At 33.4% G+C, this 27,089-nt stretch overlaps 2 protein-coding genes and 1 long non-coding RNA gene across 4 annotated transcripts; 1 reads left to right on the top strand and 2 right to left on the bottom strand.

Moving 5' to 3' along the window:
• Nucleotides 1–3,854: 3,854 nt before the first annotated feature.
• Nucleotides 3,855–10,418, bottom strand: LOC130711824 (general transcription and DNA repair factor IIH helicase subunit XPB1). The gene is made up of 20 exons (XM_057561584.1): nt 10,216–10,418; nt 10,081–10,150; nt 9,826–9,985; nt 9,481–9,703; nt 9,330–9,386; nt 8,793–8,933; nt 8,480–8,560; nt 8,244–8,331; nt 7,407–7,744; nt 7,246–7,321; nt 6,968–7,161; nt 6,576–6,739; nt 6,375–6,447; nt 6,079–6,192; nt 5,737–5,817; nt 5,547–5,606; nt 4,784–4,867; nt 4,569–4,711; nt 4,224–4,403; nt 3,855–4,112 (listed from the first exon to the last, which is right to left on the bottom strand). The coding sequence occupies exons 1-19, from the start codon at nt 10,270–10,272 to the stop codon at nt 4,310–4,312; spliced, it is 2,298 nt and encodes a 765-aa protein (XP_057417567.1). The 5' UTR covers nt 10,273–10,418; the 3' UTR covers nt 3,855–4,112; nt 4,224–4,309.
• A 4,378-nt stretch (nt 10,419–14,796) lies between these two features.
• LOC130712102 (AT-rich interactive domain-containing protein 2-like) lies at nt 14,797–20,226 on the top strand. Of its 2 annotated transcripts, none has more exons than XM_057561942.1 (4): nt 14,797–14,859; nt 15,014–15,123; nt 15,286–16,301; nt 18,683–20,226. In XM_057561942.1, exons 3-4 carry the CDS (start codon nt 15,339–15,341, stop codon nt 19,748–19,750), a joined length of 2,031 nt encoding a protein of 676 aa, XP_057417925.1. In that variant the 5' UTR covers nt 14,797–14,859; nt 15,014–15,123; nt 15,286–15,338; the 3' UTR covers nt 19,751–20,226. The 2 variants fall into 2 exon arrangements, with proteins under 2 accessions (XP_057417925.1, XP_057417924.1); XM_057561941.1 differs by having other exon boundaries at nt 15,282–16,301.
• Nucleotides 20,227–21,966: 1,740 nt separating this feature from the next.
• On the bottom strand, nt 21,967–23,754 carry LOC130714686 (uncharacterized). Its single transcript, XR_009011382.1, has 2 exons — nt 23,349–23,754; nt 21,967–22,170 (listed from the first exon to the last, which is right to left on the bottom strand). It is a non-coding gene; the product is annotated as an uncharacterized LOC130714686 (long non-coding RNA).
• Between the last annotated feature and the right edge of the window lie 3,335 nt (nt 23,755–27,089).

Raw genomic sequence — 27,089 nt, 5'->3', positions numbered from 1 at the left:
GAGAACCCCAGAAAAAGAGTAAACCATCACTTTTATTCTTGAAAGATATCATGCTGATCAGTGATCACTTTAGTTCCTAAAAGACATACGAAAATAACATTTTCCATCCCATAAAAGATGAAAAAGTTGATCATTTTAGTCATTTTCATGAACTCAATTGATATTGCCAAATGACTATGTTCATATACACGATAGATTTTAATGCTGAAATAAGAATTGATTATAAGAGAAAGTACTTCCCAGTAACTTTTACGGGAGAATTAATTTTGAAAACGTGAATTCATACATGCACTACATTGATCACATTTAAGAGATGACAAATTTTCATCTTTAAGAGATGAAAAAGAAAATTCCCATTTTGTTGAGACTAAAGAGACCAACCTTAAATTTTTCAGCAACCAAATTTTTGGTTTACTCCCAGAAAAAAAAAACATAAATTACATCCTCAAGCTGACAGCCTAGGTAGTAGTTGATTTTACATTCAATCAATCAAACATTAAAAAACATGCACACAATGAAGCAAAGAGCATCTAGCATGAGACATGAAAAGGACTCAAAGACCGAATCTCCTCAGACACAAGTTTATTGCTTTCTGGTTGTGGTCCCACATTGCCGCACGGTTGAATAATCATAAACTAACTAGCTTGTTATTATGATTAGAATGTGATAAAAGATAGAGGGAGACAATGCCCTTAATGGACAGAGCAGTAAGGAAAATGATGCCTATAAAAATTAAGTTAAGCACCCAAATGATTCCCAACTCCCACTTTTGACCAGCACTACATAGCAACAATGGACACAAGTTGGGGGTGGGTTAGCTTAAGTTTATTTCTTTACAGTCTTTTGCTGCTTTTATCTTGTAATTTTATCTACTCTCTTCTTTTGTATTGGGTTGAAGTACCCCTTGTACTTCCATTCAATATATTTTATATTGCCTATCAAAAAAAAAAACATAGCAACAATGGATATTAAAATATTGAAACCATTGATCAACATAAATTCACACAGTCCAAGATATCCAGAATGAAAATAAAGAAAAAAGAGAGTACATGACGAATGTGACAAGATATAGATGGAGAAAAATATAAGGTGTTTGTAAAGTGTCTGCATTGTTTAGATGTCTAAGTATCAATACTCTTAAAATATATTTCAACATATCTTATCATTGCAATGTTATAGATTATATATTACATGATTAGCCCTTGTTCCCTTAGCCTAGCATTATTCTCAGTGACCAGAGAAACAATTTTCTTCATAGGGATGATAACTTAAAGGAGAAAACCAGTGCTTGGGAAAGTTGACTGACATTTTTAGTTCAAGAAAAGGCATTTGATTAGTACAGGAAAGGTTCGATTGTTCGATCCATGTCCTTTGGAATATTTTGTAGTGATATATGATTGGCAATAATAAAACAAAAAACTAGTTGGTATATTGTTTTGCTTTGCACATAAATGCCCCCTTAGAAGACAGAGTAAGTTTTATAGAATATATATATGTAATCCGGCAGACAAGAAAAGAGCCCATGTTATCGCCTATGGAACTTTTGTCTTGGGTAAGACTGGAAAAATATGAAAACTTTGAGGATCTTTTTTGCTTGAGTGGAGAATCCTGCAAAGATGGCCATAAAAAGAAGCTTGCAGTAACACTATCGGCTATCCTATCAAACAAAACACAATGTTCAGTTCACCAGGACCCACTCAGGGAAATGAAAAAGGTTCAATTTGCAAATTGTTTGATGATTTAATTTGATAACTCTTTGCCTATCTATCTTCTGGTTGAAATTATGAGTTTTTTATGGTGACAATTTGAGAATTTCTGAGAGCATAATTATGACTTCCTATAAGGATAAATTTACATCAAAGCTCACCTGTTTAATTTGGTTTTAGACGTGCTTATCAGGGGTATACAAAGAACATGTCTAAATGCATGATGTTTGCGTATGATATATTTCTAATTGAAGAATCAAGGGAAGCAATAAGTTCTAAACTCGTGATTTGGAGAAAGACCTGAGAATCTAGGGATTTTCGTTTAAGTAGAAGTAAAATGAAGTATATGCATTGCAGTTTTAGTTAGAGGGATGATGGAAGTAAGTTGATAGTAAAAATTGAAAATCACATCATATAACTAGTTACACAATTTAATTTAAGTACATGGGATCTATTACACAAAACTGAAAGTATTAACAAAAATGTTATGCTTGTAAAGTACCGAACCGCAACAAAGATATGTTATTCTATATGTAAAAATTATTAGGCTTGAACGAAACGTGAGAAAAAAAAGTTGATGTAGTAAAAATGAGATTGTTAAGATGGACGAATGATTACACTTGAAATAAGAAGATACACAATGATGAATGATCAGATAAGAACAGATATTGATGTGACACCTAAGGTGATAAAAAATCAATTAAGATCGTTCAAACATGTACAAAGAAGATCATTGGAGACACCTATGAAAACGATTAATAACATGATTTTTAGTCATATGAAAGTTGATATAGAAACAAAAAAGGACGTTGAAAGATATTAAAAACAACCGTATAGTCAATAACATCCGATAAAAAAATGATTTTTGATCAAGCACAATAACATGAGATGATCCATATAGTGGGTCATAATTAGTTTTTTTTTTTTTGATTAGTGGTATGAGGTTGTTGTTTTTGTCGTTGATGGTGGTGTGTATAAATGTATTAAGTAATAATGCATCTTATATCTTATGGTGTTAGATATAACCCTTGAAGGATCCAGTTAGAATAGTTTAAAACGTTTCAACGAACGCTTAGTAAGGTTGGCTCCATTGTCTTTCTCTTAAGCATAGATAGGTAATGAGTGGTTTTGTTTGGAATGTGATTCATATTCAAGTAGTAATTAACTATAACATGCCTAAGAGAGAAGCAAAAGCAAAGAGAATGTCCCAAAAAAGTAGTCAAATGCTAGATCTCCTAGGTCTTGGCAACTAGCACAAGAGATTCCCCCACAAAAGGCAACCATCAACTCTCTTCCTCTCAAAAGCGTAGAAGTGGGCTCTCTCACCAAATTTCTGATAGTGACACACACAATTCAACTTACTGCGTCTGCGCCCCCACCTCTTCTCATGTTTCAATTTTCAATTCATACCCTGAAACAACCCAACTCGAGTGTGAACGTGTTGGGTTGAATTGGGTAGTTAGGCTAACCATAAAAAAATCGACAAAAAGAAAGGTTAACAATAAAAATTGAAAAATAAAAACATAATTTTAGAATAAGTTTATAAAATCCCACTAACAAATTTTGAGTGAAACTACAAAAAGATGCTGTACTCCAAAAAGTTTATCTCAACCAACAAATCCAAGCAACACAAGCCAACTTCAGGTATTGAGACACAGAAAGTGAGGAATTAAGGCGTGAATCAGCAAAAGGATTGAGAGAGAAGGCAAGGCGTGATTCATGAATATGCACAGGGAACATGACAACGAGTAGATGAGATGAACTAAAGATGGCATGGAATGGTGAGTCAATGATGGAATATGAGAACATTAGATGAATGGCCTAATTGAGGGAAAAATTGGGCAACGTATGGAGGATGATGGTAGACACGGGGTTAGAGCAGAAAGAACAGTTCAGTATTAGGGTTTTCATGAAAAGAGAGTTAAGCAAGCTTATATTTGGATTGTCCTATTCTAATTTACTAAAACAATGATGCTTGTATCTTTAAAAATTTGTCATAAAATTGAACAGTATTAATTATAATAATTGCCTTGTGCACTATATGTACATGTTTAGATCACTGTTCAAAAATTTATTATAGAAAGAATTAATCCTAGTAAAATAATTCATGATAAAAGTAAGTTAAAAAGTGATTTATGTTTAGATAGATTTATGAGAAAAAAGATGTCGGTATATATTTCTATAAAATCCAGTTATGAAATCGCATGATTGATTATGTCCACCTCAGAAGCTAGGATTTATAGCTTCGAACTAGAATCAACTGTAAGAGAAAATATCAAACACCCAATCATTCTTACACACATGGAAACAAACATATAATCGCTACATGTAACGAAATTGTGATTGCGTGAACCATTCTACATTTACTTCTATAATGCTCATCTTGCCAAATATCACCCTGCATACCTATTATATTCACAATGCAAAACCGTCAAAAAGTAGGTCATCGGGATATATTTGAGAAAAATATTTGCAGTTTGGCACCTATTCATATGATAATATAATTACGTAACTTACATTGAGGTCGTATAAGATTGTAAATCCTGCATTCTTGATAGCTGTCATACAAAACATCACATCGAACATCACTGCACTGGTCACTTTTAGCTTGCGCCAAATCGTCTTTTAAATAAGAAGTGTCTCTTTGCTGGATCTTTCGGCTTGCTCTTAATCTGTCCTTGGCCTTTACGCCCAGTACTGTACACAGTGAAGAAAGCAATCACGATCAAAGATCTATAGTTTGTATCCGGTTAACATAATACGATTCTAAAGAAATAAAAACTCAAGGAAACCGAACAGCTTGAGATAAATTAGAACGTCGCTCATTTTAATTGTATCAGGCAAATCAAGAGGATAACAAACCTGTACTCCATATAAACCATCCCCTTTGCACCTGACATGGCACTCATGGATCCATGAGAACGACGGGCACTGTTAAGAGCTATTTCATCTGTGTCTTCTTCTAGTTGTTCTAACCCAACCGCATCATCACCAGCACTCAATACCTGATAGATACACGTCAGTTATTTCCCTATCAACAATTCAATTCTAAGTCAAAAGGGAGAGAGGATGGGAACCTTTCCAAGAAGAGCCAACTGATCCTCAAGATGATGATAGCTCAAACGAGATCCTTCATCGGATGGAGGCAAGCTTGTAATTACCTGTCATGTATCATGAAAACTAAGCATGTATAGATTGAGATCTTGACAAGACAATTTTGGTGGCCAACATACATTACAAATTATAAGCTTCGCATTGGAACTACTGTTAAATCAAGTTTTCTAAACCACTGAGCTTAAAAGATTCAGGTTTGTACATGCAGTGTTCAGTGACGGTAAGAAAGTTTCGGAAAGAGAAGGAAATTGACCAGGTGTCTAAACTGGGTTGAGTCAAAAAAATATTAACTAGTTTAATTCTTTTAATTGCATTTCCTTCATACCAAGCATAACTTATCATCTTTCCAGTGCACTTTGTTTGAATTTCGAACAAGCATGCAACAATAGAAAATATTACATGTATTACAAAAATGCTTAGAATCATCCAGAAGTCCTAACTGCTTGCTTTATGATATATTTCAAGGATTCTTTTTAAGAAGCCACGGCCATCACATCAAAGCAGCAACTAGTTGATGTTTAGCAACAAAAAAATAGACAACTATCAAAAGAACTTGTAGTTCTTCTCAACCCTTTATCCTAAATGAGACAAAAGACAAGTCACTTCTATCCCATGAAACATGTCGACAACCATGAATACAGTAAAGCAAATGTACAAATTCATGTGTCCCTGGAGGATATAACCAGAAGTGCAATATTGAGTGAACCTAAAATTTGAAGAAAATACCTTAAAACTGTAACCCTGATCAATTAGAAATTGCTGCCTCTTAGTTGAGTAATACATCTCCTGTAAACAAAAGCAGCACAATGTACATTACACCATAAATACCTTGCATGATGGTTCAATTTTTATTTTCCAATGATAGCGTGATCAGTTAATTCAACAGTATACAACTTGGCAGAAAATAAATGTATACCTGGGTATCAGTTGACACGAGGGAATAAAAGAATGCATTATACTCCTCCTTACCCCCTGCCATCCTATCCTCAATCTTTCCCTGCCGTTTAATTCAATAAATTGAAAAAGTCAGTCAACCCTCATAATGCATTATTTACAGACAACATAAATATACAACAGCAGAGAACTTCCCAATTACAATAACCATCATTTTAAGTTTATAATTCAATCGGTAAGGTGAGTATGATAGACAACAATGATAAGTAGTACTTCCTAAGAAGTAATGAAATTATAAAATTCATAAGAGTAACCAAAACCTAATACTCAGAATTTATAACACACATAAGTTCAGGAAACTGACCTTTGCCCTAAGAATACGACCCAAACGTTGAGCTTCTTGACGCCTTGAACCAGCATGTGAAGAGATCTGAATTATCACATTTGCTTCAGGAATATCGATTGAGTTGTCACCAACCTGAGAATAGAAGAAACAATGTTTTGGATTAGATTATCAACTATCACATTCTTTATTAAGTTACTAACAGGGAGTAGCCCACAATATCAATTAGTATGAACAGGAAGCACCGAGGAGGACTTCCATTGAACATACTACATATGACAAACATTAGCTAACAATTAATGAAGAGGAACAGATACCTTGGAAAGAAAAACAGTATTTACTTCCTTGCTAGTTTTGAATGCATGTAGAATTTTTGTCCTCTCAACATGGCTGCACATAAAGCTTATCAGAATCTAATGGGTAAAACAGGAGAACCAAAATCCCACCTTCCTCTTATTTTTTTGTTTTTTTTTTTGAACTCCCATCTTCAAAATAAGGTCAATATATGTCAGCAATACCTTGTAGCACCATATATCATTGGTTTGCGGAGTTTCATAGCATACTCAGTGAGAGCAAAAAGATTATCAGCAAAGACTATAATTTTATCACCACGTGCCCTTTCATGATAGTTAATGAGGAATTCACATGCTCTGAATTTATTTGGATTCATCACATAAAGGGCCTGCACATGTAAAGATCATCAACTAAGATGAGTGAACTCAAGCTGGTAAACTACAAAAAATTGAGCCCATAAAATTTTTCATAAAAACATTTTTCAATTCATTAATAACCAAAAAGAAAAGTAATTTAGTGTTGAAAACAATGATCAAATGTTCGGAAAAACCCAGATTTCACAACCACTCCTTATAATTTCAACTATAAAGATCTACAGTGTTCCAAGAGGCCTCACCTGCCTCTTCTTGGAGTTCTCTTTCTTCAAATACTCAGCAAAAAACTCCTTTGTCATTGGGCACCATACTTCAGCACACTGTACATTTGCAATAAACCCACCTTTTACAAGATCTAACCAATTTGCCTCGTACAGCTTGGGACCAATTAGGAAATTCAGATCTGTAATCCGTTCATCCTCTCTCACAAGTGTAGCTGCAAATTTAACAGTTACCTTAGTCCCGTCAAAAAGGCTAATTCAAAAGCAGGGTGACATTAAACCAACGTATAATGGCATACCTGTGAGCCCAAGTTTGCAATGAGACTTAGTGATGCTAATAACTTTCCGAAACATATGGGCTGGAACCACATGCACCTGCATATCATGCCAAGATATGATGCATAAGGAACAACCTTAAGATTTCAGGCGAAGAGGATAAAACCTGAATTTTTATGATTACCTCGTCCATGAGAAGCAATCCCCATTCTCTGTTTCTTATTTCCTCAATAATCTTTTCAGATTCTTCAGACCGTTTACCACCAAAAGCAACCATATTATAGGTTGTCACAACAACTCCAGCATTACCACGGAATCTCTCTTTGCTATCAGATGTGAAACGACATATTTGTTCTTCTCGAATAGTTGACCATAGTTTAAACTGGAAAGCCCACTGATCTACAGAGACAGCATTTGTTGCCAAACAAAGGCAGCTCTTTTTTATCCGGCAAGCAGCAGAAACACCAACAAGGGACTTTCCAGCACCACAGGGTAGAACTATGATACCAGATCTTGCTCTACCTAAGGAAATGGACAATAAAAATGTAAAAGTAATGTATGTTTCAGCATACAATTACACAGTGCGGACATTTACGTTGCTTAAGTCAGTAGACCCTTAACTATGTTAGAGATAAGCTATGCTAATCCAAATATCAACATCATGAATTTTTAAATATAACTTTTGCTACTAGGTACAAACACCAATTTCTGGAGTTATAAAAACAATTAGAGACTATTGATCCAACACTTGCATATTTCTAAAACATGCTCCAGTTCTGTATATTTTCTTTTACTAAAACTCCAATTTTCCTTCATAGTATTCCAAGGTTTATCAGCGAGGCCGAAAATATAGTCTTCAAATATGTATAAAACAGTGTGCTTTAGATAATTAGATCTCAAGCTAAACAATACAAGAAGTAAAATAAATCAGTTTAAAATGAAAGTAGATGGGTGTTCGAGTTAAGCAAATTAAGATTGAAATGCCAGTGACCCATGCCCTTGCAAAAACTGTCAGCCTTACCATTTCCAAACATTTTACTAAGGCTCTTCTCTTGATATGGTCGAGGTTGTGCCTGAGGCTTTAGTTCCATGTCAAGGTCTGGGTTCACCTGCGGCATTAAAAGAGTAATACCATGAGTCACTAAAGAACACTTTAAACTCCATCACCATAAATTTAAAAGATGTTTACATCAGTAAACATATTGAATATAATCCTCATAGACATTAAGAAGAACAAGTAGATAAAGCTTTACTCACTGTATCATTTCTGAAGTCATACTCCTCCAACATGGGAAAATTTAATGCATTTGGCAGGCAACGCTGTTTTACATTTTCAACCTGTATACAAATCATACAAATATTTTAATAGAAAAGTTTGATGTAAGGCAATTTCAATTGCTCTACTCTGATTACTGCTAACCATCTAATCTATTCTCAGAAACCCTCATAAAATTTTCAACAATAACAACAACATGACCTGGTAATATGACTCCAGACAAAAAACAAAGAGATTAAGAGCATTGGAGTATAATATACTGCAATTTTTGCCAAAACCTCACACCTACAATACCTGAGCAGGATCAATTTCAAACGAATGAGCTTCTTTCTCTTCTGCAACTGCTGCCACTTCTGCTTCATTTATCAACTCATCATGGGTGCCTTCAATTTCACCTGCTGCTTTGCTGATTGTAAATCCATCTCCATTTGCACCCTATAAACAATTAGGAATATGAATTCTGAATTTCATAGTATATTGTAAGGGGTAGTGATAAGCAAACTGCAAGGCATAATACAGTAGCCACAGTAAATAGCAAAAGCAATGTACAGCCAGAACTACATATTTTCAGGGATCAATAATCTACAAAAAGGAGAAAATATCTATGAGCAGCCAATTGTATACAACATGCTAATATTTAGAAGAACCTCTGATATGTGCAGTGACATATCAAAATAGAAACCAGACAATCCAATCATGCGCCACAAATACCCACTCATAGGGAAATACTAGAGATGCAGTTACATGCAGCGCAACAAGATAGTCAAGACTCAAGAATATCTGAGAAACACGTTAATAAGAGCCCCACGAGCTAAGAATGTGAACACAAACCTCAGAAGTAATCCTTGCTCGAGATATAACTCCATCCCTGAGCAGTGTCTTCAACACCTGCAGAATTTGTCAGGACGAACCGCATCAGATCTTAACATAGAATCAGCACTGATTAGTAAGGAAAACATAGGGGAACCCATTGTTTACATACTTCTGGAAATGGAGATTCAACAAGGTAGCGATTCTTCTTAAGAACAAGCTTCACTTTGCCATAATTTGCAGTGGAATCATGTATAAATTTAATCATATCTTTAGGAAGCTTGGTCTTGGATAACTTGTTCAAAACAGCTATGATTGTTTCTGTTTCTAGACCAACCGAAACGGCAGCATACAGCGAGTGCGGAGTAAGATTGTACTCATGCATTGACTCCGGCCTATCCATCATCATCATCATCACCACAATTCACACACACACATCATTGACATCAAACACCAATCTAATAATTCAACATGCCATTGCACAAGATTTACCCTTCTGATAATTAATATATTCTACCTGCAAACGGGCTCGGCGATGGCGATGAGAAAATCATAAGCTTGTTTGTACAAAGGAGAGAAGGTCTCAAGGAATATGCGGCCATTGCCACAAGCCCAGAGAGGGCGATTCTGGTGATCTGGTTTCAACTCTAATTTGCTAAAATCTTTGGTTTTTCCTTCTGTTTCACGCGAAAACCCTCAATTCAATATCATCAATCAATAACAATCCTAGTCTAATGGCTTCCATAGAAATCGATTGCAATATGAAGATTACCGTCATCATCGTGGGCATCATCGCCGCCATATACATCGTCATCTTCGGCGAATCCTTTCCGGGGATCTTCCTGCGGAAAAAACTGTGAGAAACACGAAAATCAACAGAAGAAAAAGGAATCAGAGAGAAACTGACGAATTTGGATGAGCCTTTGTGCTTTTTGAAGGGTCGTCCCTTTTCACCGTGTCCCATGAATTCGATGATTGATTAACGTGTGAGATTTGTGAAGCAGAGTTGCAAACGAGAGAGAATCGAGTGAACTGAGAAAAAGAAAGCGCGAGCGAATTCAGAGGAAGAAGACGGTGGCGCAATTATATGGACCGGTCGGCCCAAATCTTCATCCCTGCTTTTTCTTTCTAAATTTTCTCCAAATAAAAACAAAAATTTAATTGACCAAAAAAAAAATTACGTAATTTTAAAAGAGTTTAATTTCCATGCACCGACGGCACCGTCAACCAATCAGATTTTAAGGATATGAGAAAATCTCTCTTTTTATTTAATTTCATTAATTAACGTGTCACATCCTTGAAATCTGATTGGTTGACGGTGTAAAAAAACTTTACATCGTCGGTGCATCATCATTTTTCTCATTTTAAAATATATTTTTTAAATATCTTAAAATAGTGTGGGTTGATATGGAAATATGTAATAAAACATAGGAATATAAAATGAGATGATAAAAATAATGCAAATATTATAAGAAAAGTGTTCATTACCAACAACCAATAGTCGTTCGTAAAGAACAAAGGTCGTCAATAATCAAACTTTATCAACGATTTGTTTTCCATAGGTATTGCTATCATCTATAAACTTGTCATCTATAAATTTATCATCTATAACTTTATCATCTATAAATTTGTCTATGGATAATTACAAGAGCCTTCAGTAGTCCCAATAATAGCTGATGGCCAACACTGTTGGTAATTACCGGTGGTTTGGATTATGGGTAGTTTACCAACAAACATAGCCTTGGATAAGTTACTGATAGTCTAAGCTGTCAATACTTGATTTGGTATGTAAAAAAACTCTTTATGTTGCGGAAATAATGTCGCCTTCTTTGAATTTTTTCCACAAATGTGACATTTTCATCCTCAATATAATGAGCATTTTTCTAATTGAAATTACCAACAGATTTGCCTGTCGGTAACTAATGACCAGAACCTAGAAAGACATCCAAGTTACCGAATGCATAGGTCAACGATTATTAAGAGGTCATTTTTTTATACCAACGGCCTAAGTCGTTGGTAAAACACTTAAAAAATTTAAAAACATGTTCTGAACAACCTGAATGTTTGTAAAAATGAAATTTTACGACGGTTTTTAGGCCTTTGGTAATAATTTGTAGGTAATTAAGCATTTTCGTATAGTGGAATATACATACTTTGTTTCAACACTTATTACCAAAGTTAAAATTTGGTATTAAAAAATCACTAATTAGTATTATACATCCTTCATATATAATTAATCTAAGTATGACAATACTAGTCCTAATTGGGTTGGGCTCAATGAGTCAAGGCGAGCTGACATGACCCATTTATCTATAATCCTAAGTATTTATAAGCAAAGGAACAACCTCAACTTTTGTATTTCTGTGTCATCTGTTGAAAATAGCTCAAAGAAGTGGTGGAAAGTAAGAAAAAAATACCCCCGATAGAATAGAGGATTTTATTCTGATATTTTTCGCTTGCATTTTTCATTCATTTTATGCTTCTCTGACACTCTCTTTGTTTGTTCTCTCTTACTGCACCCAATTTTTTTCTTCTCATTCAAATCTAGAACCATTTTCCGCCATTGTTGATTCCTTATCATTTATTTTTCAGGTCTCAAACTTGATATTGTCTCTCATCACAACGACATCTTTTTCTTCGCGATGCCTCCGATGAAAGTATGTGATTTTATTGCTAGATTAATTTATTTAAAGAGTAGATTGAGTATCTTTCTCTATTCTTAATCTTTTATATTTGACTAATTTTTCTTTATTTTCCAATATCATTATAAAATGGTTATTTTCTTCTTTTTGCTTTCTTTGAAATGGCATCCCAATTAATTAGTAAGACCAAGCACTAAACCTCTTTATAGACTTATGTGCAAATATGTAAGTGTGATTATGTAAATAGCTTATGACTTTTTTATAAATTTTTGTATGATTTGGGTTTTTTTTTTTAATCTTCTCTGGTTCTTTGCTAGTTTGGTTGTTACTCTTCATAGGTTGAGTTGTTGCCGGCTTTGCTGGTTTTTGTGCTCTGTAGAGGAGGTTTGCATATCTTTGACATTATCCTCATCAATATATATATTTTTCTCCAAAAAAATAATTGTTTTATGATTATTTTCATAATTATTCATATTGGTGTATGAATAAGTGTTCATACATATCTATAAAATATTTTGAATTTATTCCAACAGCACTCACAAATTAGCTTATGAATAAGCGCTTATGCAACAAGCGTTGAATTAAGTTGTTTACCCAATTCTTTTGTTTGAAACCCTAATAGGATGAAACTTACGACTCTTACTCAAACGTTCCTAACTAACATTATTTTATATAATATACATCTCATTATAATAATTTTAAAAATAATTTTCATTAATGTTGGAGTAAGTAAAAAATCAAGTTTAAATAATTTATATTCATTCAATGATATTTTATTTGACGAAATATTTAAATTTAGTAAAAAACTAAATATTAAAACTACTCTATAATAATATCAACGATTAATAACAAATTTTCTAAATATTCAAAATAACTTAATTAATTTCCTTGGAGAATTAATAATGATAGAATTAGTAATTAGTTAAGTTTAAATAATTTAAATTAATTTTATTCTATATTAATTGTGGTAAAACATTAAAGATACTTGATGAAACCATTTAATTTGACCATAAGAAAATACTTGACCATAAAAAATAATTTGAAATTAATTTCAAGATATTTAATTATAAAATAATAATACAAATTAATTATTATTTATAATTTTTTGATTAATATTTAATTTAAATCTAATTTAATATTTAAGTATAACATATATAAAAAGTATTTACTATAATTAAAATAAATTAAATCTATAAAAAAAATATTTAATTTAAAAATTTAATTAAATTTAAATAATTTTACTAAATATATTACTTTATTAAAATATTAAATATTAAAATGATTCTATAATAGTATTAATCATTAATATCCACTTAAAAAAGTTGATCAATAATAAATATTAATAAACAATAAAATATTTTACTAACTTAAATTTTATAAAATATAGAATTAGAATATATAATATTTATTAATTTTCATAATTATGTATGATATTTAGTTAATATCTCTAAATTTAATATAGTCAAAGTAATCCATAATATAATTAATATAGAATTATTTTTATAAAAAATTAATTATTTAATTATTTAATTTTAATTATTAAAAACATTAATTAAAATTATTGTATTATATAATATTAAGTTTTCTTTAAAATTAAAACTACACACACACTTATAATATAATAGATTAAAGATTAAAGGTTAAAGATTAAAGATATTAAATATTATATATTAAATATTTAACATTAAATAATAACCATTATATATTAAATATTAAACATTACTATGAATTTATTTAAATAATAATGATTATCAATAATTTTCACTGAGAAAAAAACTAAAAACTGAAAATATTGCTTGGAAACAGTTAAAAGTTAATACATCTTATTTAATATTAACCATTGAGGTTAAAACACTGAATAATAATAATAATAATAATAATAATAATAATAATAATAATAATAATAATAACAACAATAATAATAATAATAATAATAATAATAGTAATAATAATAATAATAAATAATAATAAAATAATAATAATAATAATTTTATTATTATTATTATTATTATTTTTTGGCTTAAATGTTGATAATTTTCTATTTTAAATTTATATTTTGAAAATTATTGGTTAACAATAATATAAATAAATTTAATATTTAGCATTTTAATAATATATATATATATATTAATATTTAGAATATCATAAAATGTATTTGATACATTTTAACTTATTTCATAATGAATTTTCTCATTAATAATTTTTCAAGTATCTTTCACTAATGTAATTCGTATAATGTATTTACAATAATTAGTAGGGTATGCTCAATCTGTTCCCACTTTTACTTGTATGAAATGGAGCCATCTTATAGCAATCGGCTATAGTAGGTTGCACACAATTTTATTTTGGTAATTTTATCCATTTTTCTTACTTTCAAAACTTCGTTGTTGCCAGCGAAATTTTCATCCTCGCGTCAAAACACCTTAATTTCAGTGTCCTCCATAAAACTAGCGCTTGATTAGAATGCCAAGCTCACAAAAGACAACCTCGTTGAAAATTGTGACAATGATCGTTATGATTAGCGGAACACATCCGCTGCCAAGGACATCCACTTATGCGAGGTCTATAAGAAAGGGTTCCAAGCGACACAAACCTCCGTGCGCACATGTGCGCACAAGAACTAGTTTAAGATGCCATAAACTATACCCTAAGTTTGACTTTTCACCAAATTGGGCCAGGCTTCATGGGCTACTGCGAGTTGGCCCGCCTGAACCCGACCCATCCGCCACGCCCTGACCTAGCCCATTTATCTAACCCATTCGCACCACCTTGACCTAGCCCATCTATCTATCTAATAACCCTAGGTATTTATAACCTCAAATTCTAGATTTTGATGTGATCTTTTGAAAGGAGCTCAGAGAAGGTGAGGGTAAGAAAAATATTCCGACAGAAGCGGGGATTTTATTCCGGTAATTTCCACCTGTATTTTTCATCCATTTTATTCTGCTCCAGCTCTCTCTCTCTTCTCTCTTCTCTCTCTCTTCGTTCATCCATTTTTCTTCATCTGTAGCATTCAAATCTGGAACCATTTCCTGCCACCTTACACTGAATCAATGTTTTCAGGTCTCAACCTCGATCTTGTCACTCTTCACACCGGCACCTCTATCTCCCCTTTGCCTCCGACACGAGTGTGATGATGTCTCAGTAGCTAACTAGGCGCCATAACCAACGAGGTAAATATCTATACACCATTGAAACTGCCAAATGTTCACACCCCTTTATACCCTTTTGGCTAATTTTGCGTACCCAATTCACTCTTTCTTCTGGGTATCTGTAAATGTTCAATCTTGCCCAGCTACACTCTGTTAATTTTCGTTTCTGTTTGAACCAGCTAGGACATTGTTCTCACCGAAACGTTGCAAGCATCGAAGTAGTGAAATCGAAGTTCATGGAAGATAGGTCAGTTTTCTCTAATGGTTCTTCCCTGGATTGCCTTGGAGCTGAAACTGTTGGTGCATTTCATGGTAACGGTTTTTGCACTGTAAACGATGATCCTGTTGCTGACCATGAAATGGCGAAACAGCAACATTTGTTTCGTGAGCTGTTTCCGATTTACCTCAAGGAGAATTCGTCTAGAGGCATTGACCGGCCTGTGCCGGTGTTGCTTGGTGATGGTCAATTAGTGGATTTGTACAAACTGTTCACCGCTGTGAAGGAAAGAGGAGGGTGTGCTGTGGTGTCGAGAAAAAGTTTGTGGGGGTGTGTGGCACAGGACTTAGGCTTAAACCTTGAGGTTTCGCCTTCGGTTAAATTAGTGTATCACAGGTATCTCCAAGAGTTTGAAGGATGGCTGAGGAGAACCTATGAAGAGAGGAAATTTGAAAATGGGGATCATGGGGGCGATTGGGGCTTTAACTCTTTGCCATTGGATTTGGAAAAGGAGTTTAGAGGCCTATTGTCCTCTAACCCAAAGGAAGAGGAGACTGAACTTGTGCCGTCGGAATCGGATAAAATTATGAAGTACATTGATTTGGTGAACGATAAGAGTGATACTCACATGTCGGACGCCGAAAATGAAAACAAATGTGAAGGTTTGCAGCTTGTTGATGGGAATGGTGATGCAAAATTATGCAATGGCGGTGGTGAGGATGGTCCTTCTACCTTGGATTCAGAAAATGCTGAGAAGGAATTCAACTCTCGCAAACGCAAAAGGGAAGAATTCTCAGGAATGCTAAACTGGATCAGGAATATTGGAAAGCGTCTTCTTGATCCCTTACCACAACCAATACCAAAACCATCAAAGTTGAAGGAGTATAAAGGCCAAGACTTTTTTGGTCTGACACTGAGGGCAAGAGAGGCTCTCTTGGTGCACAAGCATGAAGAACCAAACAGTGAATCATCTTCTTTGCAGGTGTGATTTCATTGCACTTAATGGTTTCTTCCATAGGATTTATGTGTCATTAAATATCCTGAAGCAAACCAGTTCGCTTCACTTGAATGGTTAGTTACCATTTCATTCTATTCATGCTTTGCATTAATTTTGCCCGGTTAACAAGTATAAGATCCCAAATCCACTGGTTTGTTTCCTATATTAATTGTCAATTTGTCATACATACAATCCAAAATCTTAGCTTGCTAACTGCTAAAAATCTACATAGGCTAATACAACTATACCTAAATTGGATAAGACTGTCACGACATGCAAAATTTGCCCAGCCCAAATTTGCAATTCTAATCTTGGCACATTATAATGCTATAGATATTACTGTCAAGCATTCAAAAAGGTTAATGTTTTTCCATTTCTTATCAGCTAGTATGAAAAAAGGTTATTTTCGGTGCTGTTAAGATCGCGATATTTAGTGTAAGATCACATGATCTCATGGGTTTATGAAGGGATCAGAGCTGGATTGTGTGTGGGATAGGTAATCTGAGGGATCAAGCCAGGGTTGCCGATCTTCCTTGTGAAATCATGTGATCAATGTTCTGCTCTGATCCTGATAGTGCTTATATCTGGGTCAGATTTCACAGCTCTGTAGCAGAAAATCCACCTTTTTTGTTGCATTCTAAACCCAAACACACCCTATTCAGTTTGAGAATCCTTATCAAAATCCTCCATCTCTGATTCCTACATCTTTCTCAATTTGAAGTTTTGAACCCCTAATATGAGATCCGGCACCCAAAACAAAGTCTGCCGCTGGGTTCTCTTTTCTGTTATGTCAAGTCTCAATTGCACATCTTAACTCTCAATTATAGTATGGATTTTTCTTGTGTTAATATACTGTTGTTTTATTAAGCAAAAACAGAAATATAGTTTTTTCACCTTAACTATGTTATATTTTTCTCATCACATAACATAGTCGTAGACCATAGAGGCAGCAATTTCATTCTGAGTTGGGCTTGGACACTTTATTTTATTTTATTTTACAATTTTAGCTGTGTTACATTATGATTATGAGCTTATATTTATTATGAGAAACTTATTTTGCGACCAACATGTGGCTGGTCTAGCTGTATAAGATCCTACGCTTATGAAATTTCAGTTTAAGTTTTGGTTAATGATGCAATTTTAAGGATATTTTCCTTATGTTTATTTTCTGTGCATATGTATATGTTCAAGTTAACTTTGCATTTTATAATGGATCCTAGGATTCGTGTTATGATCCTGCAATTTACAATCTTTCACCCCTATCCAGATCCTTAGTAAAATATTGATTTTGACACCATTGGTTATTTGCATTATGAAGTTTCTATAAAAGAAATCATAACTGAGAGTTTTCTCTAAAGAGTGAGCCATAAAACAGCCGAAAGCTTGCTCCCCTGTATCTTAGTGGTAATGGCTTCTAGTCATGTAAAAAAAACCTTTCTAGTTTCCACTCATAGGGTAATGTTACATAATCCAACCCTATCCAAACCCTACATTGGTGCAAACCTTGTGTAATAATAACTTGAAGTTGAGGGTGTGGAGCACCATTTTCTTAATAAAGTACAAATTTAATGAAGTCAAGTATTTTACCCTTTATATCGATTGCCTTTTAAACTTGTATTTAATTTTGTTTTTTGCTTGTATGATTTTGTTACTTTTGTAAATCTCCTGCTTTGATTATGGCTGCATTGTTTTCTATTTCATATGATAAATATTTGAACTTGCTATGTCAGTAATACTGTGTCTGTGTATTGATAATTGATATCTCAAACTGGGTTAACAGATGTTAGGTTGAAACCTTCAAATTTGTTTTATTGCTATAATGCAGAGTTTAGTCTGTTGATGGGTTAGTTAATAATTTATGCACAGGTTGTGAACCATAGATAGATGGTTTTTATCAAGTGGTGAAATTAGTAGAGATAATGACAGCAGTATAATAAACTGGTGAGAAATGTGGAGGCATTATGAATTTTCTTGCTCTGTAAATGAGTTAAATGGCTACCTTGATCTGTAATTAAATCAGTGGTGTCGTGGTTGATTTTTTAAATAACTCCACTGATTAGAAAGTCAATCCCTACTTGAGGGTTTTCTTATGTCTGTTTTTTAAATAAAGTGGCAAAGCAATGACAAATCTTCATAACTGGTTACATTCAATTTTAAATGACAAGCTTCTACTAGTTTTTGCTACTTCTATGGATTTTCACAAAGTATAGCTGAGTGAGTGATACATCTGAAATGCACGAGGTCAAACTTTATTTAATCCTTATAATGTATTACAATATGATTATAGATTCTTCAACGAATCATTCTAATTGCTATAGCTTTGTTATCAAAACATTGAGAATTTTCTGGAACTGTATGTTTTGCAGAAGCAGAAGATGCATCCTAACATGTATGAGGATCATGTTGCTGAGGATCATGCTGCTGGGGATCATGTTGCCCGTGGTCATCAAGGTACAATGGCGTTGAGAAGTAGTAAAAGGCTCACCTCTGGTCAAAAACACCTGTGCCCTAGCTGCATTACGTGGATAGTGTGTACCTCTGGTAATAGTCACCAGTGCCCTAACTGCGATTGGTTTTTAATATGTCCTCTGAAGAAAATTGACGAGGCTCCTCTGAAGAAAACTGGCGAGGCTCCTCTGAAGAACTCTGACAAGGCTCCTCTGAAGAAAACTGGTGGGGCTTCTCTGAAGAAATTTGGTAATGCTCGTCCAAAGAGAACTGATAAAAAAGCTTATGGGGCTTATTTTATCCAAAGGCAAGCAGAACTCCCGCAATGGACTGGTAAAGTTTCTGAGAGCGACGACACTAAATGGTCTGGTACACGGGTGTGGCCTTCGAAACATGACGCAGAAACTGCTACTGAAACCGATCCTATTGGGAGAGGAAGACAGGAGAACTGCAGCTGCAAAATTCCAGGTTCTGTGGAATGCGTCAGGTTTCACATAGCAGAGAACAGGATCAAACTGAATCGGGAAGTGGGTTTCGCTGCATTTTACCTATGGGGTTTCAATTCCATGGGTGAGGAAGTGTGTCTTCAGTGGACACCCGAAGAAGAAAAGAGATTTAAGGCTATCATGGGGTATAAACCCTCCTTCATCGACAAGTTTTGGGCAGTGGACAATGTGTCCAAACACTTTCGAAAGAAGACAAGAAGAGATGCCGTAGGCTATTTCTTCAATGTCTTTATCCTTCAACTAAGAAGCTACCAGAATCGGGTGACTCCAGAGGAGATTGATAGTGATGATGAAGAAGGATTTGAATTTGGATCTTTCACTGGTTTCGGGATGGAAGCTGTCAAGGGTCTAGGCCCAGGTGATGATTTCATGGAGTGTGTAGAGAACAAGCAGTGCTTTGATTTTGAGAGTGTAGAGAACAAGCCGTGCTCTGATTTGGAGTGTGTAGACAACAAGCAGTGCTCTGATATGGAGATGTAGACAACAAAGAGTGCTCTGAAGAGCAGATGAAAGTGTTACCTTGATAAACCATTTTGAGGTTGAGACAATGTTTTTTTTCTGGGTTGGACTTGCATAAAACTCATGGATGCATTCTCAGCATTAGGAAATTTTCTTTTTAACATAGACAGGAAATAGATAGAAAAAAGTGAGGCTGGAAGTTACTATAGAGGTGTTCTTGACTCTCTGACTTCCCATAGTGAAGAACTTGCTGAAGCTGCCATTAATTTTGTTGGAGATGGCTATGTTTGTTGCTTGAAATGGCAGTTTAATTCAGTACTTCTTGTAGGTTGCGCTGTTGGTCCTGTAGAACTAGTTCTTTAGTCCGAACTGATGCTTTCATTTTCATGGTTGTTACTTTGTATTCTGTACATTTAAGTTTACAAATTTTATCTGGGGAAATGGAGCACCTTTTGCTTTCTTAAAGTCTGAAAGAGCTCATTTGAGCTTATTTTCTAGCATAAGTATTAGAAATTGTGTAGGCCTAACTCAACTTAAAAGCTAGCTCAAGAGTTGAGGTTTGCACTACCCTTATAAAGGCTATCTATGCTCTATCTCTAGCCAATGTGGGACTTCTAACACACCCCCTCACGTCCAGGACTGAACAACCTGGAACGTGGGATCAACAACAACGGGTGGCCCAATTAAGGGAGGTCTCCACAACAAACAACAAATGGATCTAGGATAGGCTCTGATACCATATTAGAAATTGGGTAGGCCTAACTCAACCCAAAAGCTAGCTCAAGAGTTGAGGTTTGCACTATCCTTATAAAGGCTATCTATGCTCTATCTCTAGCCAATGTGAGACTACTAACAATAAACACTTATGCAAGTGTTTTAATAAGCTTATGAGAATAGTTTATGGTCTACTTATAAATTGTTTTGAACATATTTTCATAGTTTGGTCATATTAATTTATGAATAAGTCCTTATACTTACCTGTAAGCTATTTTGAGTTTATTTAAGCTTCCCAATATAAAGACTTGGCTAAGTTCGAATATGAGGAGGAAGTCATTCAGTGCTTGGCCGCCCATCTTGTTGCTAATCATCCGAGGCTCTATGGTGATTCCTAGCAGTTTTTGTTTTGTGTTGGCAGGTCTCTTTTGAGGTTTTGTTAGGCTTTTTTGGGGTTGCGCGGTTGCCTTATTCCTTCTTGTCCCTGTTTGGTTTTTCTTCCCTTGTTGTTCTTGGGCTTTTTTTCTCTTATTGGAGTTTTCTCCTTTTTGGGCGCTTTGCCGGTGTTGGGGGACTTTTGTCGTCCACGGTGTTCGTTTTCTTTAGTTACTTTCTGGTTTTGTCAATCTTTTGATTCCTTTTAGGAGGATTGTGTATTTAACCATTTTCCTCTTGTTTTTTTTTGAACGTGTCATAATATTAAACGAGAAAAATCATTTTCCTCTTCATTATATGAATATATTTTGCTTTAAAAAAAATTAGTTTGGACAAACTCCCTTATCCGTGAAAAAAAAACTATCGAATTTATATTGATAGGCTTGAGCAGTACAATGAAGCACATGACATTATGTTAATACGTTTAATTTTGATATTTTTTTCATATAGCATACCTTAAGTATGGTTAGTTGCATATAAATGAAAATATCTCAGTTCATGCATGAAAATGTGTACTAAACACTGATAACACTTGATATAGACCAATTTATTTAGAACTTGTTTGAACTGGTAAAGACCTATTTGATTACTGTTTTTTTTTTTTTTAAATAAAAGAAGAGAAAATTTTGTCTGGTAGGAGTTGTTTTGAAACTTTTATCTCAAGAACGGTACTTATTTTCATTTTTTCAAACTAAAATTGCAAAACAGTTCATTGACGTTTTATGTTTTTTTTTATTAATTTTCAAGTTTAGGGTTTTCACCTTCAGAAAACAACTTGTTCAATAAAAAAAAAACAGATTTTAAAAATTAAAATTAAAAATTATTACTAAAAGCAAATATTAGAAACCGAGAAGGGAAACAAGTGCACTGATCACTCTTAAAGTTGATAGTTTTTTTTTTGATATGGTGTATTCTAAATATTATTGGGTCCATATAATAATATCTAAACATTAAATGTGTACAAAAAAAAAACACTCATGAAACAATCGGCTCAGATCAACCCCGATGAACCCGATTATGCAAAAAAAAAAAAAAAACTAACTAACTTGGTTTGAATTGTTTGATAATTGATTTACTTGACGTTAAAATCAAACCAAAACGATTATAGTATGATCATTTTTTAAAATTATTTTTACAAGTTTTTGGGAAAGGTAAACAATAAAATTAAATGTCTAAAATATCTCTAAACAGCACTTACTGCGGCCTATTCGGAGGATCTTTTTGCTTTGGGTAGATACACTGCAGTTAGCAAGTTCGTTAGCATCTCTATGGATATAATGAAGACGCACCTCCTAATCATAAGATAAGAAACGATAATGATCAATGAACTCACTAGCCAATACATGAAATTGGAATCGATCATCTTTTGAGGATTCAACAATCTCTTAACAACTTTTTTGGCAATTGCATCAATTTATTCTCCCATAATAAAAGACATTTTCAATTGGATTGCATGTTAAATAAAGTTCTATCATTAAACATTGTTGAGTGAACCGAAATGAAGATGAATTAACAACGCCATAATTGAAATGTGATAAAATAAACGAAAGTTAACGTAAAAAAAAAAAGCATATTTAAGTAATGATTTTGTTAAATCAATAGCTTATTCTAAACTATCCATTTCCATATAAGATTAACTCCTTCATTCAATGTGCCAAAAGCGAGTCATTTACAAACTAATTCCATAGCTAATCAAATCTAACAATTTGAAACCCTAATCTTAATCCCTTAATAAACCTTATAAATATTAAATATATCAAATGCATTAATGAACTAAAAAACTCAATAAAACATGACGAAACCTTGTTCCTATCCTACGATGACATATATTTGGGTTGTTTCTCTCTCTTAATAAGCTGACACCAATTTCTCAATTACATGCAGCTCTAATTTCCATTAGAATTTTCAAAATAAATTCCCATTAGTAGCATTAAGCACAAACAAACACAAATATATATATATATATATATATATCAACAAGGACGTATGCAAGTATAAGTCAATGAGGTAGGTGTCATCACTTGATTTTGATTTTGAAAAAAAATATTAGAAAAAAATTTGAGCAGGTATGTGGTTTTTTATGATCCATTTGGTAAAAAATGTATTCACTTGTGTCCCACAGTGTTAAATGTCCTCACTTGAGTAGTAAAAGTATGGTTTTTGATGACTAATTTGATATAAAAATGTCATCACTTGTGTCCCCTTTGATAAAAAATGTCCTTACTTATTATAGTATATATTAATTTTTTTTACAAATATATATATATATATATATATATATTTTTTTTTTTTTTCTTTCCCCACACCATCAAATTTCTGGTCCATATATTTATATTGATGAAATAATGTTCGAAGATGTAAAGAAAATAACTACATCATCATCAAATATAAAAAGAGATTTACAACGTTAATCAACACATAAATGGAGGAAGAAGAAGAAGATGTACAAAAGAGAGACAGTGACTTTTACTTTGGAAGATTGTTGCCAACCTCCAGTGTTGGCGTCGCGTCAACAAAATCAACAGCAAAGTTTGCTTCGTCCTATGTGCTGTTTGAATTTGAGGATGATGTAGTTATTTCCGCCAGCTAGGACCCTGGAGGTAATTATTTGGTTGTGTGGGATTGGAAATGTTGAGCGTTTTCTCAGGTTTGGGGAAAATGGGGGGACAGAAGGAAGATGGAGGTGGGTGGGGGTGGCCATGGTGTTTAGGAAAAATAAGAAGTATAAAGGTGAGTGAATGGAGAGGTGGGAGAAGAAAGAGGAAGAGGAAGGAGGGAAGAAAGATCGAGGTGTGGCGGTGGACATGGTTGTGGACTGAATGTGATCAAAATATTCTAGAGGAGCTAAAATTGATGAAAAAAATCTACATCTCACTCATCAGTTGACTAGGCTGGTGGACTGTTTATTGATTAAAATTGTGACAAGCAGATAATTAAATATCTTAATTGAAAAAGAAAACAGGGACATTTAAAATTGAGCTATATTTTTAAGACATCTTCTTCGCACGCTCTACTAGGGTTTCCCTAACCCAATGGCAGTTGATGGCATTTTAACGGCAGGAGGAGGCGACTTGGTGGCTGAAGACAACGAGGATGAAGAAGGCGAGTCAGAGGATGTCTAGGGCTGGTCTTGGCCCTGAACAACGATGGCGATGAGGTGGAATCTAGGAGAACAGGGGTGAAAATGAGCTTTTCGATTCAGAGCTCTACAGGGTCGCGGTGCAATGCCGCTACCCTCTTCATCGACATCATTGAAGAGGCAATCGGGTACCACCACATCCGAAGCCTCTCTCTCCTTGTTTGGTAGCATCTCAAGGGTCTTCGTTCAATGAAACCGCAAACTGGGGAGACGATTTCGCTTCGGCTTTGTTCAATTTCTCTCTCAGAAACATGCTTCCTCTGCTATCGTTGCCCTTGATGGCCTCAAGGTGGGAGGGGTAGCCTCTCAGTGACACTGGCCAAGTTCCCAAGAGAAGAGTTGCAGTCTCCTATTTTTCAAGGAGGTTACCATCTTTGTCTTCCATCCACCAGCCATCAGCTCCTCCCAGAGTGGCGGTGAAATTTCCCATACCAAGAGGCAGACAAAGAAGGGTGGGGCAATGGGAAGCGAGAAGGCCCTTCCGGCGACCTTGATTGATCGAGAGGTGGTGTTAAGAGGGAAAAAGTTGATGGTCATTTCTAAGGAGATACCAAATCCTTACGACGTTATGACTAGTGCAATGAATGTTATCATGTTGGGGAAGCGCCTTGGCTTGACGTATGATTGCCCAAACGTCATTGCCCAAGGTGAGATCACAACTCAAATTATGGTTAGGAGGCTTCTGTAGGTTGTATCCCTTGTAGAGGGAAGTCCGAGGTTTTTTGGATGGGTATTGTTTTCTAGTTTTTAGCGGGTATGGGGTGGTTTTATTTGGTTTGCGGGTTTTGTTAGGCTTTATTGACCGTCTGACTGTCGCTTTGGTAGGCCTGATGGGGCTTTGGGGCTTGGGGGCTTCTTTTGGTTGATTTTAATTGTTTTTTTTTCTGTCCCCTTTGAGGAGAGTGAATATCGTGTATATCTCCTCATCTTTTTTATCGATATGTTTTTGCTTTCGAAAAAAAAAGAATTTTTTTATAGGGGCTGAATTTAATTCATTTAAAGTCAAGAACTAAAAATATGTTTAAGCTTAAACTAAAAAAGAGTATGAGACGTCATGAAGTATAATATCAATTTTTTTTAGATAAATCATTCTAAATAATATTTTCTGTATTGTTAAAAGTGTTTACGCATATATTTCATGCAACTATATACCCTTACTTTTTTTTTTACAATCGCGTAACACACTTTCCTTGAAATTTATTCCTTCTAATTAAAAGTTAAATGCCACTATGGGTCATTTATCATTAATTCTTTTTTAAGAATAAGTAGTTATGCTCTATTATTTACCTAAAAAAAAATTCAAGTATGGCGACATTTAAAGAGTGATCGAGTGCCGGATATTTATAAAAAAAAGTTATGCGATATTATTTACTTTGCGTAATTATTATATATTTAGAGAAATTTAATCATCTAAAGATTATGAACAAATCTAAAAAAAAAACTCTAAAGATTATGATCTTATTGTGTAAGATCCAAAGTATTTTTATAATGAACTAGTCACCCTAGGAAAAAAATATCACTACATATTAGTCCTAAAAAATCATCAAAGTCGTCCCCAAATATTCACAACTGTCATCAAATTAATTATCCAAATCCGAGTGTAACTACCTTTTAATTTTACTTTCAACAAAAAATACCTTTTAATTTTAAAGAACTTCACAATTAAAATTTAAAAATATTATGTACTGCTAAATATATTTAAATATGTCCCCGAATTGTAGCTTGGTAAGAGCTAGAGGACATATGAGTTGGGGTGGGGGAGGTCCAGGATCTAACCCAGGAAGGTGCAATTTATTTTTCCGATGTACAAAAAAAATTTTAAAATATACTTTCAAGAAATACGCCCATAAATTAAATTTAAAATTGTAACCAAAAAATAATTTAAATTTAATATGAAATGAATTATGATGTAATTTAAAATTTTAAGAATACTTTTTTCTAGAATATTTTATTTAATTTCAAAAAGAGTTATTAAAAGTAGCAAATGTGTTTCTTACTAATTTATTTTTATACTCAATATATACTTAAAAATAAATAATTACAACAATATATTACTTAAAAACATTACCTACTTTTATATTTTTTTCAAGCTGTTATTGATAATTAATATTCAAATTAATTTTATTATTTGAAAAAAAATTAACTAATAATAAAAAATGTTATCATTTAATATTTTAATTTTGTGTATGAGAATAATATATCTTTTTGGTTATGTGAAAATAATATAATTGACCATTAATAATACAAATAACCAAATAGCTAATACAATTAATAATATATTTATTTAATATTTTAATTATTTTATATTACATTAAATAAAATTTAAATAAAGTTATTTAATATTGACCATTAATTAAATTTAATATTGACCATTAAAATTATTTAGTTATTGAATATTGACCATTAATAAATACTTAATTAAAATTTAAAAATTATTTAATATTTTAATTTAGCTAATACAAATAACCAAAATAGCCAATACAATTAATAATATAATTGACCATTACTAATTAATTCTGGTTTGGATAAAAGAAGAGATAGACATGACATGAATTTAAAATTATGATTTAGTATCTGATCTTATCTTATAAACCACATAATTAAATAAATCCAGTATTTTAGTTTAGAGTGACAAAGGTATTTGGTAATTTTATAGCAATTATTTTATTCAAGTCAATAAATACATGACAAAAGTAATCAATATTCATAAATCATAACAAGTTTTTATGATAGCTGATAATTTATATTGACCACAAAATAAGAAAAAGTCCCATCACCTTAAGTACGTTTTAAATAGCATTAATAAAATAAATAAATAATCCACTGTGAATGTAAAAGCTTTTATACTGCATCTAATTTCCCATGTTAAATTTAAATAAAATTAAAAAATATATGCATTAACATGGTAATAAGTTTTACTCTTACATCAATAAAAATTGTACAAAAAGAAACTCCACATTAGAATGTACAAAGAATGTGGACATCTATCTCATAAACAGGTGGAAGAGATATCCATAAAATATTGCCTTTCCTGACTCTTAACTCCTTTCAAAATCAAAAAGTAACCAATTC

Source organism: Lotus japonicus, chromosome 4, assembly GCF_012489685.1.
Source record: "Lotus japonicus ecotype B-129 chromosome 4, LjGifu_v1.2".
Lineage (NCBI taxonomy): Eukaryota > Viridiplantae > Streptophyta > Magnoliopsida > Fabales > Fabaceae > Lotus > Lotus japonicus.
This window is presented reverse-complemented; position numbering and strand designations above follow the sequence as displayed.